The sequence below is a fragment of the Apteryx rowi genome, unplaced genomic scaffold (genome assembly GCF_003343035.1).
Source record: "Apteryx rowi isolate R43461 unplaced genomic scaffold, aptRow1 scaffold_6, whole genome shotgun sequence".
NCBI lineage: Eukaryota > Metazoa > Chordata > Aves > Apterygiformes > Apterygidae > Apteryx > Apteryx rowi.
This window is the reverse complement of record NW_020450871.1, coordinates 1,147,792-1,162,985: the sequence shown is the minus strand read 5'-3', so window position 1 is coordinate 1,162,985 and position 15,194 is coordinate 1,147,792. Positions and strand designations below refer to the sequence as shown.

General features: G+C 52.4%; 1 protein-coding gene across 3 annotated transcripts in view; it reads left to right on the top strand.

The window, feature by feature from the left end:
• The window catches only part of SLC5A10 (solute carrier family 5 member 10), a 49,938-nt gene that overhangs the window by 1,019 nt on the left and 33,725 nt on the right, over window positions 1-15,194 (top strand). For 2 of the 3 annotated variants that reach the window (XM_026083098.1, XM_026083096.1), the window contains exons 3-7: window positions 379-483; window positions 1,136-1,195; window positions 1,402-1,506; window positions 8,834-8,939; window positions 10,876-10,956. In XM_026083098.1, the coding sequence (XP_025938883.1) occupies window positions 379-483; window positions 1,136-1,195; window positions 1,402-1,506; window positions 8,834-8,939; window positions 10,876-10,956 (457 nt within the window). The remainder of the gene's footprint in view (window positions 1-378; window positions 484-1,135; window positions 1,196-1,401; window positions 1,507-8,833; window positions 8,940-10,875; window positions 10,957-15,194) is intronic. The other variant, XM_026083097.1, reaches the window with a different exon arrangement.

Below are 15,194 nucleotides of genomic sequence, written 5' to 3'. Positions count from 1 at the left end.
TATATCTCATTCTGCCGGGCTCAGGGTCCCTTGTGGACCAGGATTCGCACCCCCGATGGCTCTCCCTTGTCTTGCACGAGGGCTGCTGAAGTTCAGTCTTGTTTTCCTTCCGTTGGTTCCCTCCTAAGCTGGTCTGCCACACTTTGCTTTTGGGAATAGCTGCGAGGTCTGTGCTCTGGTACTGTCGTCTAGAGACTAGTTTTGCCGCTGCCTTTTGCAGAATTAGCCCCTTGGACCTGCGCTTCTAGGGAAGCATCAAAGCTGGTCCAGCTCGTGTGGTTGTAGGGTCAGGAGGAGGGAGCTACGGCACTCAGCGAGCGGCAGGCCGGTGTGTGCCAGTCCAGGTGTACTCACTGCACCTCCTGTTTCGATCCGCAGATCGGAGCCTCTCTTTTTGCCAGCAGTGAAGGATCAGGGCTCTTCATTGGACTGGCTGGGACTGGCGCTGCCGGGGGAATCGCTGTCGCTGGCTTTGAGTGGAATGTAAGAAACGTGTTGCATTATTAAGAGTGAGTTTCTTGAGCCGTGTTGCAGCAGAGGGCCTATTTCACAGTAGCTCCCGGTAAAGTCTCCAAGGGCTTGGGAGGAGTCATGCAGGGGGTAATTAATGCAACCCTGCTAACTCGGCTTCCCTGTCTCTCCCCTCATGTCCGGTGCATGTATGGTGGGTTTGGAGTCAGCTAAGCCCACGTGCTCTGGGAACAAGCTGCTTTCAGATGCAGAGCTTCCTAGTCCAGCCCCTGCATGACCCAGATAGGAAGGCTGCTGAGCTGATCACCAGTTCACTACTTTCTCACACATCACTTCCAAAGTCCTTGGGTTCTGGGGCAAGAGTACGACATTTGGCTTTCTTGGTACTCAAGGAGTTAATGGGAAACTTGTGGACACTTGCTGAATCAATAGCTTGGGCTGAGAAGGGGCCAGGCTCGTGCTGGCTGGGACTCGATGGTGCCGGAGAGGTCTCTGCTGTGGCCTCATGCACCTGCACCTGCCATTTGAAGCCATTTAAAGATACAAATGTGCATCTGAGGGTGAGCTGGGGCCTGGTCATGCGTGGTGGATGTGGTCTAGCATCATCAAGCTGCAGGGGGATCAGTGATTTTCTGGGCTGTGCTGTGTTCTTCCTTCCCAACAGGCTACTTATGTTCTCTTGGCACTGGCTTGGGTGTTCATTCCAGTCTACATCTCTTCAGGGGTAAGTACAGCTCTCCCTGAGCCTGCTGAGGGGAGCCCAGCCTTCATCAGGCCCTGCGCCTCAAGGAGTGGTGTCAGCGCTGTCCTTTGAGGCTCCTAAGCCCTGCAGAGTTGCTTTGGGAAGACTGTTCCCCCTTCATCTTCCCTGGGACTACCTTCAGAGGAGGGTGACTGGACAGGGCAGTGACCACTTTTTCTCTCTTGCAGATTGTCACTATGCCTGAGTATCTCCAGAGAAGGTTTGGAGGTGAGAGAATCCGGATGTACCTATCTGGCCTGTCGCTCCTGCTCTCCATCTTCACCAAGATCTCTGTAAGTAGCTCCCACTTGACTCTGTGACAGATCCACAACTCGTTTCCAGCTAGTAAGAGATTATTCTTGTGCTCAGACCTTGTGTAGCCAAGACAGTGAACTGGGAGAGCCCCTGGGCTGGGAGAAGAACTGTCGCAGGAAATTCTGGGAGGAGGCAGGGCAACAGGTGGAAATTCATGGAAAGATGCTGTCTGCCAACATCCCGTACGTTTGTAGTTGGGGTAGGAGTGATGAGCATGTCAGGGGGATGCCCCCAACAGATTTGTGGCTGGGTGTCAGGATTCCCAGACCTGAAGAGGCTGAGAAGGAACCAAACTCAGGGGCTGCGTTGTGTGGTCTGTCGTTTCACTTCTCCAGCAATGAGGCTTTCTGATAGATCCAAATGGGAAAAATCCCTGCTGAATAAATACAGTAGGGAGAAACCAGCAGGGCTGGGTGAGCTGAATCGATAAACTGAAGTGATTGAATTGAGAATGTATTCCTTGCCTTAGGGCATGTGGGTTTTCAGGGGAAAGGAAGCTTTGTTACATCTGCAGGATGGCCCAAGCGTGTATAGGAAGTGTTGGATTTTGAGGGACTCTTTCCACAAGAACATTTTCACCTCAGTTTGGCCTTTTTCGCGATTCCCTTTAAGCAGCCCAGGCTCCTCTCCTCCTCTTCCTGCCTGCTCAGTAACCATGGGAAGAGTTTATCTGAGGTAAAAGCAGCTGAGAGCCTGCGACACCAGGCCTGGAGCAAGGGTGAGGGAGCTCGGCACAGACAGGCCTGGGGGCTGGAGACGGCATTTGAGCCTTAGACACACCAAGAGCAAACAGCTCTGAAACGATACGGAGGAGAAAACACGCTGGAGGGAGCAATCCTGCGCAGCCCCCTCCAATGGAGGCAGGTGGATCTGATTCATTGCTCTGTCGGGGCCTCTGCGCGCGGATGGATGGCTGGAAAAAATCGCTTCTCCGTGTGGGTGGCTGAAACCAGCCGCTCGCTGTAAGGCCGGATAAAGCTGATCTCGGAGCTGTCGGCACATGATCCGTTTGCCCACGGAGAGGCGCTCGCCACCTGCTTGTGCTTTTGCCAGCTCTGAGGCCTGCAAACCCCAGTTCGGCTGGTGGCCGCAGGCCCTGGCTGCCTCTCGTTCCTGCCTCCTCTCGGGTAACTTCTGAACCTGCTGCCAAGGCCTCGGGGCTGAGCTGCAGACTGGACCCTGCACGTGCTGTTCCCCAGCCCGAGACATAAGGGGGATGCAGTAGCCTGAAAACAGCTCATGCTGTGCAAATACGCGACAGCGCTTAATGCAAAGTGGCTGCATCTGCCTTGGTCCACGTAAGGAGCACAGTCCTCCAGAGCTGCTAGTGCTGGGAAACTCGGGTCATGGACTTCCTTTGCTTGTTCATTACTTGTTCCTAAGGTGGCATTTAATGATGTCAGAACTGTGTCCCCCACTCTGTAACCTGTCAAGTGCTCAGGAGAACCACGTCTTCGGTCTATGAACTGCTCTCTGATCTCGGGCAAAGCACAGTACTGGTACTTAAAAGGCAGGTTGGTCGTGATCTTAAAAAAGGCAGGTTACAGGGGAGATAACAGCCCTTCCTATGTTCATGCTCTGAGCATGGCTAGGACGTGCAAAAGCAGTGCTGATGGCTCAGTAGGTGGAGCTGTCCCCTGTCTTTCCCTTCTGAAAAAAAACACAAACATGTTCCATCACGCTGGAGAACATTCTTACCATAAAACTGGTGTTTATACCCTTATCGCTTATGCCATGGAAAATCCTATGGCGTTTCTCCTGAAGTTAGGTTTGGTTATGGTTATGCAGGTAGTTTCAGCAAGTTCTGTCTTCCTGTGTTCCCCTGGTGCTCTCAGTTAGATAGAGGCTCTATCTGCCTGTGCTCGCCTAATCAAGGAACTTTGTGTTATTAAACAGCTGCTTTGACTTACCCAGGTCTGGCTGCCTCTCCTCCGTGTGTGATGTGTGGCCTGGCAGCTGCTGGAGTATCAGATAAGTTTGCAAGTTTGATCAGTGAAAAGGTTGATTATTCCCTGATCCTCCTAATGTCCGGTAAATTGTTGTCACTTATTCCTCTTCTGTGTACTGTTTAGGAGAGATCTCTTCCCTGCTCCTGATCAAGGCTTGGGATAAGCTCAAGGGAGATGCTGAAGCAGTCCCTGTCTCTGTATGTTGTTAGTCACCCTGGGATCTAAGGGAATACCATCTGGCATTTAAAAGGAAAAGTAACAAGCTGGGATAGCCTATCTGGTGTAGTAGTTTGTTCTTGCAGATCTGAATCTAAAGAAAGATATCGCCAGTAATTTGAGGGCTGGTTGTCTTTGAGTCTCTTTCCGGATTGTCACAGATGTCCCCTCTTCCCCAAATAGTGTGTTACTATGCCGTGAGGAGATGTTTGGTCTGTGTGGTTTTCATTGGAGCTGTCTCACAAGCCTCTGGCTTTGCCCAGAAGGGGTGGATGTCCTACAGATTCGTTCTTAGCTTGGGAAACCAGTGGAGACTGATGTGCCACTCATTGCTTATAACCAGGTGAACTCGCAGATGAACTCTGTGCGATGCCTGCATATATGGGAACCTCTGTGGTTATCCTAGCATTTCTCAGCGCTCCTTTGTGCAGAAAAGGCACTCCCAGATGGCCTTCCTATGCCTTTTCTCAGCTAATTCTATAGTTTCTTTGGACTGCTGAGCTTCACCTGGTCTCTGAGTCACACAGAATCCAATACAAGAGGAACCAGCCTAATCAAGAGGATTATCCTGGCATCTATCTCCATTCATCGTGGATCTGAAAAATAATAGTTGTTTCAAGCAGTGGGCTGGGATGATGTGTGAGGTGTTGCCACGCATAGACGAACTGGCCCAATATCCTGTCACTGGTGTTGACCACAGCAGGATGCACGGGAGGAAGGTGTGAAACTCAGGGCAATTAGGCAGTGCTGTCACCCAGCAGAGCTTTCCTCTTGGTCCTCACCGGGGGTTACTTTAAAGCACAGGACTCATTAGCGTTGCTTTTCCTGCTGCCTCTCCCTGCAGATGCTGTTTCTTTCATGGATCTCCACACCCCATTCTCCTTGGCTCTCCTTTTGTGAGGAGGGGGGAAGACAGGCTCTCCTGTCCTGGAATTTATCGTCTGCTGGATGCAAGCCCTTAATGTTTCATGGCAGTTCATAGCAGGGTGCAACAGGCCAGCCGTGAAGCCCTGCTGAGGGGACAGTGAGTCTCCCCTAACTGGAAACATGTGAAGATTTACGCAGGCATCCGAACTTTGGTGAAGAGCCCGTGTGGACTATTCTGTACCTTGGGTAACTCATTTTACTGATGCTTTGCCAGTTGTTAAATTCAAGCTGTCTCTAAAGCCAGCTTTCATTGGGAAGGCATTAACGATGTTGGATAAGAACAAGTTTCCAAGTGAGGTCACTGGTGGAGGCAGGGTTCTCTTGCTGGATTGCGAAGCCTGACTTCAAAGGGTTTTGCTCTCCTTTTGCAGTTGAAAGGACTTGTTTTATGAATAGGTCATGCCTGGTTTTAATTAGCTTGTTTTTGTATTTGGGATGTCTTATTAACGACTAAGTCACATGTGCTTTTATTTTTTCCCACCCTAGCAGAATTACCAGGAAGGGAGGTGGAGATACCTTTGCTTCCTCATAGCAGAAGCTTAGACTCATTTGCAGACGACTGCAAAAATGATTAAGCATTGAGAAAGCCAGGAGAAGCAGTTATGAAATGTGTTCTCCAGGGCTGAGTCTTAACTGCTGGGCTCTGGGGATGAAGTGGGGGGTGCTAGAGAAGCAGGCAGTCGGGGTGAGGGGATGACTTGCTAGCAGGTGCTGAGTTGACAAGTCATGGATCCCTCAAGGGGCCATTGGGAGCTCCAGAAGACAGCAAGGACACTGGGCTGGAACTGTGCTGGGGAGGCTGTCATCATGTTGGGTTCCTGCTTCATGTTGTGTTGGCAGGAGATGGCTGAGGGCCCTTGGTTGGGTCTTTTCTGCCTTGTAGTTGCACCTTGCAGTGCAGTGATGACTTAGCCCTCTTGTAGGGTTATCTGGTGGTCTCTGTGGTATTGAGCTGTGTTAATAACACATTTGTGGTAGAAAGACATCTATGGAAGAGGAGCTGCTGGTACAGGTTTTGGTATGGTTGCCACTAAGTTGGTTCCTCTTTAGCAGGGCAGTCCAGGGATGAGTCATCTCTTGGTGCTGAACAGGGCTTTCCCTGAGACATGGCCGAGCTAGAGTGCAGCTGAGGACAAGTACTATCTCTTGTAGGAACGTTAGACATAGCTGTAGACATTAGACATAACTGTGGTGGAAAGTCTGGCCCAGTGCACTTGTCGTGGAACAGTCCTTGAATTAAGTTCCCCAACACCACGGTGTAAGTGCTCTTCTGGTCATTTTGATTTGTGATTTAATCAATGTTATACCTAGTGTGTGGGCTCATCTGCTAGAGAAAGAGCTTTCATGTTGTCCCAAAGCTGAATGTGCGCTTACCTACTGGATTTCGTGGTTGATAGAGCCCTGCTAGATGGCATGCCTCTTCATTCTTCCATCTCATGATCCTTTATGGCCCCTCTCCATCACATGGTGTAGCCTGGTGTTGTTTCTTGTCTTCTGAAATGAGATGTTTGCCACCTTAGCATGGAGAGATGCAGAGCTTTGGCCTGGCATGTGCTTTCTGGAAAGGCAGGAAGCAGCTCTTGCATAGCATTTGCAATGGAAGTATGAAATTGTGCATTTTGTTTCTAAGCAAAACATGTCACTATTCCCCTTAGAACGATGCTGAGGGCAGGGCGTGGGTGGCACTGACTGTCCTTAGCTCCCATGCTTTGAAGTTCCTGGAAGAAGGAAACATAGAGCTGGGAGAAGGAAGTGCGATGTGGGAAGTACTGCCATACCTCCACATTACTAATCCCAGGTGACTGCTCCCACATGATCAGGCAAGAAGGCTCTGCGGTTTGGGGGATGATTTTTGTGAGGTGTGTGAGGAAAGATGTCAAATCAGAGCTGATACGTTGACTGTGGAGAGCCGTCATGGCTGCAGGCAAGGGTGTGGAGCAGGCCGAGCTGTTCTGAGGAGTCAGGAGTGGAATCTGCTCATCTTGCCTCTTCCTGCCTGGCCCTGTCCCCTCTTCCCTCACCGGATAACGTTTTCACTAAGATATTCTAGCTGAGTGCTGGAAACTGCTAGATCTCGGCTTCTGGTAGAGAAATGGTTGTGCCTTGGGCGCTGACTGGTGTACGTGGCCCTCGGCCTCAGCGCTTCCTTCAGAGGAGGGGCAAAGGACGGGAGGGAATGAACGTTTTTAGTCTCCTTTCGTTGACGTGCAACTTAGGGCAGGGATATATCCCTGGAAAGCCAGTACAGAGGGAAAGAAAACGAAAGTCCGCAGACCGTGCCCACGATGCTGGTGGGCCTCACCACAGTCTTTCCCAGTGTCTGCCATGCCAGGGGCCTGGCTTTGCCTTGGGAAGGGTCCCTCTCCCTGATAAACATCTGCCCTGTGGGCTGCTGTCCGATCTGCCCAAGGGGCCTCTGAATCTCTCTGCTTTTGGGCCGGAGACAACGTGACCGGCACCTCCCTGCACCAGCTGAGCTGTTGCGTGGGTTGAATTCTCCAGTGGGCCGAGTCCGGTGACATAAATGGTGGTCGCTTTGGGGAAGTCAGTCAGCTTGGCTGAGCTAGCTAGCCGAGTAAGCTGTTAAACTCCCTCCTCCCTTTGCAAGCCAGATCCTGCATCCGCTCCTCTAGCAGAGGGAATGCTCCCAGTTTCCCTTGGAGATGTGATTCGAGTGGCAGGAGATGCTGTGGCTGATGGAGGCCAGCCTGTTGTGTGGACAACTGTGTTAGGCGTAGAGTCAGCCTGTCCTTCCCGTGCTGAGCAGAAAAACAGCCCCTTCCAGGGGTGTCAGAAGGGGAGCTGCGAAGGTCAGAAACAGCACAGGAGCCTGGACCTCAATCCAACTCCATAGCAGCACCTGCTGCTTGTGTGGGAGGATGTGCTTACACTGGTCTGTGCTGGGGTCTGGGATCCAAGATCTCGGGGTTCAGTTCCTGCCTGCTGCTGCTCTCTCTTGGCCAAAAAGCAACTTCTGTCTCTCGCCTGTGCCTCAGTTTCCCCATCTGGAGGAAATATTCTCCCAGAGATGCTCAGCAAAGAGGTGGCTTGGGGAAAGGCTTTTGCAGTCAGTGCTGGGACTGCCTGTGCGCCCGGCTGAGCGCGGAGCAGTTGCAGACGGAGCCCTGCTAGCTAGGGCCCCGCGGCAGCCGCAGAACGGTTCCCGCGAGCCGGGCAAGCCCTGGGCAGCCAGCTTGCTCTGCCCTGCCAGCACCGAGCTCGGTGCCGCTGAGAGGACCTGAGCTACATGGCACAGGGATCCCCTGCTGATGACTGCAGACACCAACGAGCAGAGTGAAAAGTCCCTGTACCCGGGGGGAGATCCCCTCCTGCCTCGGCAGCCTCTTCGGGGCTGCTGCCACCCTTCTGACCAGCCTGAAGCTCCAAACGGCTCAGCTGCGGCTGGGGGAGCGGGAGTTTGGCCTTGGCAGCCTTCTCGGAGGCAGCGTGGGTGCCAGGAGAACAAATCCCGTCAAGCAGAACACGAAATACCAGCTGCACCCACCCCCATCCACGCTACTGCACCCGTCGTGTCTGCCCGCTGGGGTGCCAGCGGGGCGTAAAAACGGCACGGGGGCGCTGGGCTGGCGAGGACGGAGCGGGCGGCGTGGGCTGCGTCTTGAGAGCCCCTAATGGGGCTGGGTTTCTGGGGGGAGCGTGGCCCCTTCGGTTGGCTCCGAGTGCCAGATCTCCTGGGCTCTGCAAAAAGCACTGCCCAGATGCCACCTGGGGAACAGGGCACTGCCACCACCGGAGGGAACTTAAGGTTCTCAGGTCAGCGAGGAGACAGGTCAGTTAGGGGTCTAATCCTGTGCGAGACTGAGTATCATTAGCTCTTTCCTTTTCTAAAAGGCTGTGGCAGCACCGATGCCCTTAACAGGAGCTGGAAAAATTGGCTTACTGGCCTTTGCATCCCACTTTCTGCATCCGAATGGGCTCAGATGCAAAACGACCACGAGAGCTGCCTGCTCCGCTCCTCCCGGGGGCTGCAGGAGCATGGCCGGGGTCCCCGTCTGCAGCAGCGATGTGGTCAGCGCGCGGGACTGGGGCCCCCAGCACTGGCTCCAGGCCTGGCACGTGCAATGACAGGCGCTTGCTGTACCCGCAGTTTTGGTTGTTTCCCTGCCATGTCTTTCTGCAACAGCCTTTTGGTGCTGCCTAGCCAGGTGGATGCCACCTATTACAGGCGCTGTGTTTCTTATTTCGCACACAGACTGATCTGTACTCGGGGGCTCTGTTTGTGCAAGTCTGTCTGGGCTGGGACCTTTACCTCTCCACCGTCGTGATGCTGGTGGTCACAGGGCTCTACACGATTGCGGGTAGGTTGCTTAATATTTGCTGGCCTCAAGTCACTCTTGTTCCGCTGAACTTTGCCACTTACACTCTTTTTTTTCTTTTTTTTTTTCTTCTGGGAGATCTTTGGGGATTTATCCTGCTTTTATCTCAGATAATGGGGTTCATATTTGCTGTCCTATCCAGCTAGTGTTTGTGTCTCCTTCCTGAGTGTCAGCTTGGGCAATGGCTAGATACCTCAGCTCCCCTCTGTGATTATGTGTTTAGGCTTTTCATTTGTAATAACTCGCTCCTCCTCCATCATGTAGTTAAATGCTTTCTTGTGTGTCTACCTATTTGTAAGAGCTATAATCAGGGCTTCTCCTATTACATGACCATTACCATGGAATCTAAAATCTCAAAGGCCTTTACCTAACTCATTTTCCTCCCACTTGTCCTGCCCATAATACAACTTGTTGCTGTCCATCTGCAGAGCTTTTAGAAGTATTTCCTGCACTTGCTTCCCTTTAGCGTAATCTTTTTTTTCTGTGTGTGTGCAGAATCAGTCAATACGTTTCCTTTGTAATTCACAGTTAATGAGAGTTTGGAGCTGAAATTAGAAATTGTCAGTGCCTAACTTGCAGTCCCATACTCGGACCGTGCGACTGTATATCCTTGCCAGGCCTTTAAGTTGTTATTTGGCTGGGATGTTCCTCTTCCTGGTAACTCCATTGGAGACGCCCTGCAGTAAATTTTCCTCGGTGTCTTGTCCCAGCCATCAAGATGCAGAACAGCTTAAGTACATCCGAAACACGGTGGATTTTGCAAGATTTTGGTTTTGAACAAATTCTGTCTTGGTTTTTTCCTGCCCACGAGGCTTATTGTGAAGCAGGGTATTTTAGCCTGAGCTCAGGCAAAGGGTGTGATCACTGCGTCACCCTAATCCTGAGAACATCTCTCCAAATCCCAGGCATTGCCTAGGAGGGTGCAGCCCTGAAATACCTGGCTGAGAATCAATGACTTCGGTTGAAATTGGTTCAAGTTTTGACCCATTTTCCTCTAGCTCCACTACTTTTTATGCTTTTGTTCGTACGCCGAGTAATGTCTTTCTGACTAGGTAAGCAGTCCTGGATCTGCAACAAGGACTGAAGGAAAGCTTGGTACGGAAAGGAGGAAATGCTGTTGACTGAATGGGGGCCCTGCAAAGCACTAAGCGCTGGAAAGATGATAACGTTGGGTTGCGAGGGAGAGCTGAGGGGCGTGCGAAGGGGGAGGCCTGGTGCAGTGTTAAGGAGAGGTAGGATGAATGATGGCACCAGCATCCTGGCAGTGTGGTCTGTTTGCTGGAGTATCTGAAGAGATGTGGGGACATCCCTCTCCCGGGTTATCTTGGAGCAGGGCAGAGCACTAGAGGACCTGCCGTACAGATTGGAGGATAAATCAGTGACTTACCACGGGGTCATCTTCCTACCAAGGTCTGGTTTTTGGTCCTCCCAGGGCTTCTGGTAGAGGAAAGTCCTGAGCGGGTAAGAGGAGAGCAGAACTCGTGTGCAGAGCCCGGGCCGGGAGGCTGCGTGCGTGCAGCTCTGCAGGCCTGGCCTCTTCCCTCTCTGCCTCTCGGCAGGCCGACAAGGGGCTGCGCCTGCCGCGAGCTGTCGCCGCATCCCCTCCTGCACCCGCGCGCCCTCAGCTCCCTGTCTGCACCTCGCACTGCTATACTGGGTGCTCCCTCCCCACCCCAGCTGCTTGGGGTGCTGTCACCCCCCCTCCGACACCGGACTTGCCGAGGAGCTATTCCTCCCCGTGTTTTCCCGTTACTTTCTCACTGCAGGACCACCTTCCCCTGTGGTGTTAGGAGGGCGAGGACAGTAACGGACAGGCATGTCCTCGCGAGAACAGTTAGCTTTATTGTGACTTTACAACAAAGCTGAGCCTGAACCCGAGGGAGCTTACAATGCCGTGCCTTGCTCCTGTCCCCTGCAGGGGGGTTGGCAGCCGTCATCTACACCGACACGCTGCAGACGCTCATCATGGTTATTGGAGCCATCGCTTTGGCTATTAAAGGTAAGACCTGGGAGCAGCGTGGATTTGTCTTCCAGGGGGACCTTCTGTCCCCACTCTGGCAGTCTAGGAAATAAATCAAAAGACTCTGAGCAGTTTGGTGGCCAAGATGCTTTGCAGGACTTTGGCCTGTTGCAATCAGCTAAACCAAGTCCACAAAGACCACACAAGTGGTCCGCTCGTGTTCCTTTGCAGCTCTATTTCCCCTATGTGCAAGGCTGGTGGGCTGAGATGTCATAAAGCTTCCTACTAGTCCTCTGTATAGGGCTAATTCGAGATCTAGTGACCTTCTGGTTCTGTCATCATTACTTCCAAGCTCCTGGCACTTGCCTAGTTCACACGCTCTGAGGAACTGTTCAAGTGTTTGACAGCAAGCAGAATTTCAAGTTTTCCTCCAGATAATTCCCAGCTGTTGACCACCCTAGTGCATCCCTGCAGGATCTTCAGAAAGGATCTGCACAGGGCATGAGGCAGCTCCCTTTGATCCTGTGCGCAGAAATGTGCGCAGCAGAAGTCAGTGCCTGAAAGAGTCATTCCTGCAGGTGAACACTAAGTGGTGAAGTGCACAGGGGTGTTTTCTTCTCTGGTGTGTCTTCCTCCTGTTTTGATTTAGCATGGTTAATTAACAGCCATTTGTGAACCCTCCTCACTGTTGTCTCTTAATAAATTTAGCCCCACAACATCCTTGTGAGGCAGGGAATTTTCATTATTCTTGTTCTACCATCCAGGCACTTAGCCCCTGAGGAATAAGAGACATAATTTCCCAGTCAGGTAAAAAGTTAGGCCCCAACTTCAAAGGCAGGCATTTAACTAAAGAGCATGATTTCCAGAGGCGCTCCTGAGATGATTTCCACCATCTCCCGGAGAAGTCTGTTTAGGCAGGCGGGTATGAAAAGTATTGACCTAACATCATGCAGGAATTCTGCCATGGAGACAGGAACAGAAGCAGACTTGCAACAAGCCCAGTCCCATGTCTGTTCCCCTGTGCAGAGGCAGAGCTCATTCCTGGGAGGGCCCTGTACGTGGCAAAGTATATTTACAAAAGCTAAATGAAAGGACGGATACTTAAAGCTTCTGCATTACAGAAGGGGAAAAAAGAAGGAAGATCCTCCCCTTCCCTGGAGTAGTAAGAATAATAATAAATACCCAAGCAGAAGCAATGAGCTGAGCCAGACAGAAGAGGAGCTCATTGCCTGTCCAAACAGATGTGAGCCGTGGCCGCAGGTCTTTGCTTTAGACAAGGTGCTTGCATATTGGTCAATTATAGCTTCAGCCCATAATCAACATGACGTCTCCAAGGCTTTTGTCTTGTAATCTTGGCTCCGTGCGATAATGCAGAGCAAGAGTAGGAGGACAGGCATGCAAGGCCTGGAAAATCCCTTCCAGCAATTGCACTGCTAGGCTGTTTTTAAACGTACTAACCTGCTAAGTGTGGCAAGGTTTGCAGAGAGGTAATAATGTCTGGGAGACTGGCTGATACAGGGGATCAAAAAGGCAAACTACAAGCTACTGGTCACACAGTTTTTTTTTCTTGGGTCTCAGGAGATCTGGGGACCCGAAGGCTTGTGTGCCTCAGAAGTTGTCTGTTTATTTCTAGGTCTATCAAACCAGTCTGATAAGAGACACTCTCCACATTCTTGCCTTGTTTGTATCTTTGGCCCATCCCAGCAAGAGCGAGGCTGCTAATTCTAATCTGCTAACCTGTATTAGCTCTGTGTTGCCTTTTGGTGGCCAGTGCTCGGACAATTGCATCAGTTGCTACTGCTGAAGCGATGGAAAAACAGATTCCTTTGCTCCAGCCGCAGCAGTGTAGAGCTAAGGTCTAAGGTCATGTTTCTCAAGGGAGGGCAGAAGGGTTGTGCAAATACTCTGGTATAATACTTTGCAGAACAGTCGCAAGTCAGAAGACAAGTGGGTGTAAACTAAAGGATTACAAACAGATCCAGTTTACTTAACTCAATAGCCACATCCACCACGGGAAGCTACAGACACGCTACAAAACAGAGGCAGAAATACAGTTAGGAGAGAATCGACTGCCACCGGGCAATTTGTGACGCTCTAAGCAGGGCCCCTTCGCCCGCCCGTCCTGCCGCGTTGGCTGCGGCTCTGCTCACCTCTGCCATCGAGGAGGAGAGCGAACACGCCGTACCATACCGCACCTACCCTCGGCGCAGGCCATCGCTCGGCGGCTTTCACCTCGCCGCCTCTGGTGTTAATTCCCCCTGGCGTTCACCACCGTGACGCTAATCCTGGTGGAGCTGATGGGCTTTAGTGAAGCATCTGCGGGCTGGGTTCTCATCTGCCTCACCTTTTTTGTCCTGCTCTTCTGCATTAGCAGATACAGGTGTTGTGACTTGCTGGTAACACGTCTGGAAAGCTCTCAGGCCCGCACCCCGCGCGAGCACCCCTGCTCTCAGCACTCACCTGTTCCTGCAGAGAGCTTTTGTTGATGCCCAACGCCCATGCAAAGCTTGGGAGTAGCCAGTGCCTAGATAAGCCACATGCTGGCGAGAAGCCTGGTCTGCTTTCCCAAGAGAAGGAAGGCTTTGCACGTGCTCCTTCTCTCTGAAATATAATGGGCCTGTTTGCAAAGTGAGTATATGAAGTCCCTTTTCTAACTCCCCGAAACTATCTCCTGCCAGATGCCCTTGGGTCTTTGTGGTAACCACGAGACTGAAACCCTACTGCGGGTTCGTTAGCTGAAATGGCAAGTCAGCAGGAGAATGTCTTCCCTGGGATGAAGGGGACAGGGGGAGGGAGGATGCAGCAGGGAGGGTAGCTTAGAAGTTGGGGTTTGCTCAAGCTGTTACTTGATAGAGATCCCTGTTTCCAACACCCTGCGGATTAGGGACCTGCTTTTGGTCTAAAGAGAGTGGCCACCGGCAAATGTTAGCTCTGCGTTCGGATCTGAAGTCTGGTGCAAGCCCATCTCTGAGGGGTGAAAGTAATGCGCTGAGGGTTTCTTGCGGGTATTGCTTTGGATCCAGTTCATGCCGCTGAACAGTAAAACACAGGAGTAAAGCAGAAGGGATTCCCTTCCCTCCCTCCCTCCCTCCCAGCCCCCGGAATGGTGGCATGTGAGCTGCAGCACGCGTCGTCATGCAGCGGCAGCCCCCATCGGCGGCTGGGCCGGGGCTCTCCCAGCCCTTCCTAAGGAGGCTCCCCCTCGGCACTGGCTCCTCGCCTCCTCCCCGCCGCCGGCAGAGCAGGCTGGGGACTCCGCCGAGCGGAGCAGTTTCTCCTCGGCGACGCTGCTGGAAGCCGGGAGCCTGACGTCCTCCCTCGAGCGCGAGCGGCCGTCTCCAGGCTGCAGCGCGTTGTGGATGTGGGGGTGCAAACTCACCCGCTCCGCTTATCTCGGCAGCTGCTGCGTGGGCGGCCGCGGCACGCGGGGGGAGCGGAGCGGATTCCTCCCGTTCCTCCTGCCGCAAAGCAACGCCTCTGGCTCCAAAATCCTGCCGGTTACGCCACCGGGATGGCACCGGTGTTGCTGCAGGCAGAATACAGCCCATCTCCTGCAGTACCGGGGAGGCAGCAAGAGGCCAGGGCAGAGCCCAGGGCAAGCCGGCTCCGGCCGCCGTGGGGGCTGCGCTGTGGCTGGCTGCTCCGCCGGCGCCAGGCGGGATGCGGCAGGCTGGGAGTGGGTGGAGAAGCTCGAAGCCAGCTGCACAAGGACTTGGAGGCTCGCTTGCTAGGGCTTGTTCATGGCATGCGATCATCAGAAGGGCTTAGGCTAAGGCCAGATCTTTTCCCAGGTTGGATCCCGTTTCCTAGGAAAAATGCAGTGAAGGAGGGCTTTTTTTTTTTTTTTTTGCGCTTGGTTCTGGATGCTTAAAAACGAAGCAGTGCAGGAGGTGTTGGATAAATATTCAGAGGGATAGAAAACATTTGGCTGGACGCTTGAGCCAAGGCACCTTGCGTTGTAGTATATCAAGTCAAAGGCTACCTAAACTTGCATTTAATAGTTTCAGAGAAGTTTCCCATACTCTGTGGCTGGGGTGCTTTAATAAACAGGTTGCTTTTACGGTACAAAGTCAAAAGAGGTGGGTCCCTTGAGGAGCCTTCGTCCCAGAACACGGATCACCCTCCTAAGGGAGGGCACAATGCAATGGGACTGGCTGTGCAAAATGTTAATAGAGGAGTCTCTTAAATAACTAGAATAAAATACCATCACAAAACAGCCCTCCCTCTTTGGGAAGCAGGGCCGGGAAAAAGGGGGAAAACATTGTGGATAGCGAGTT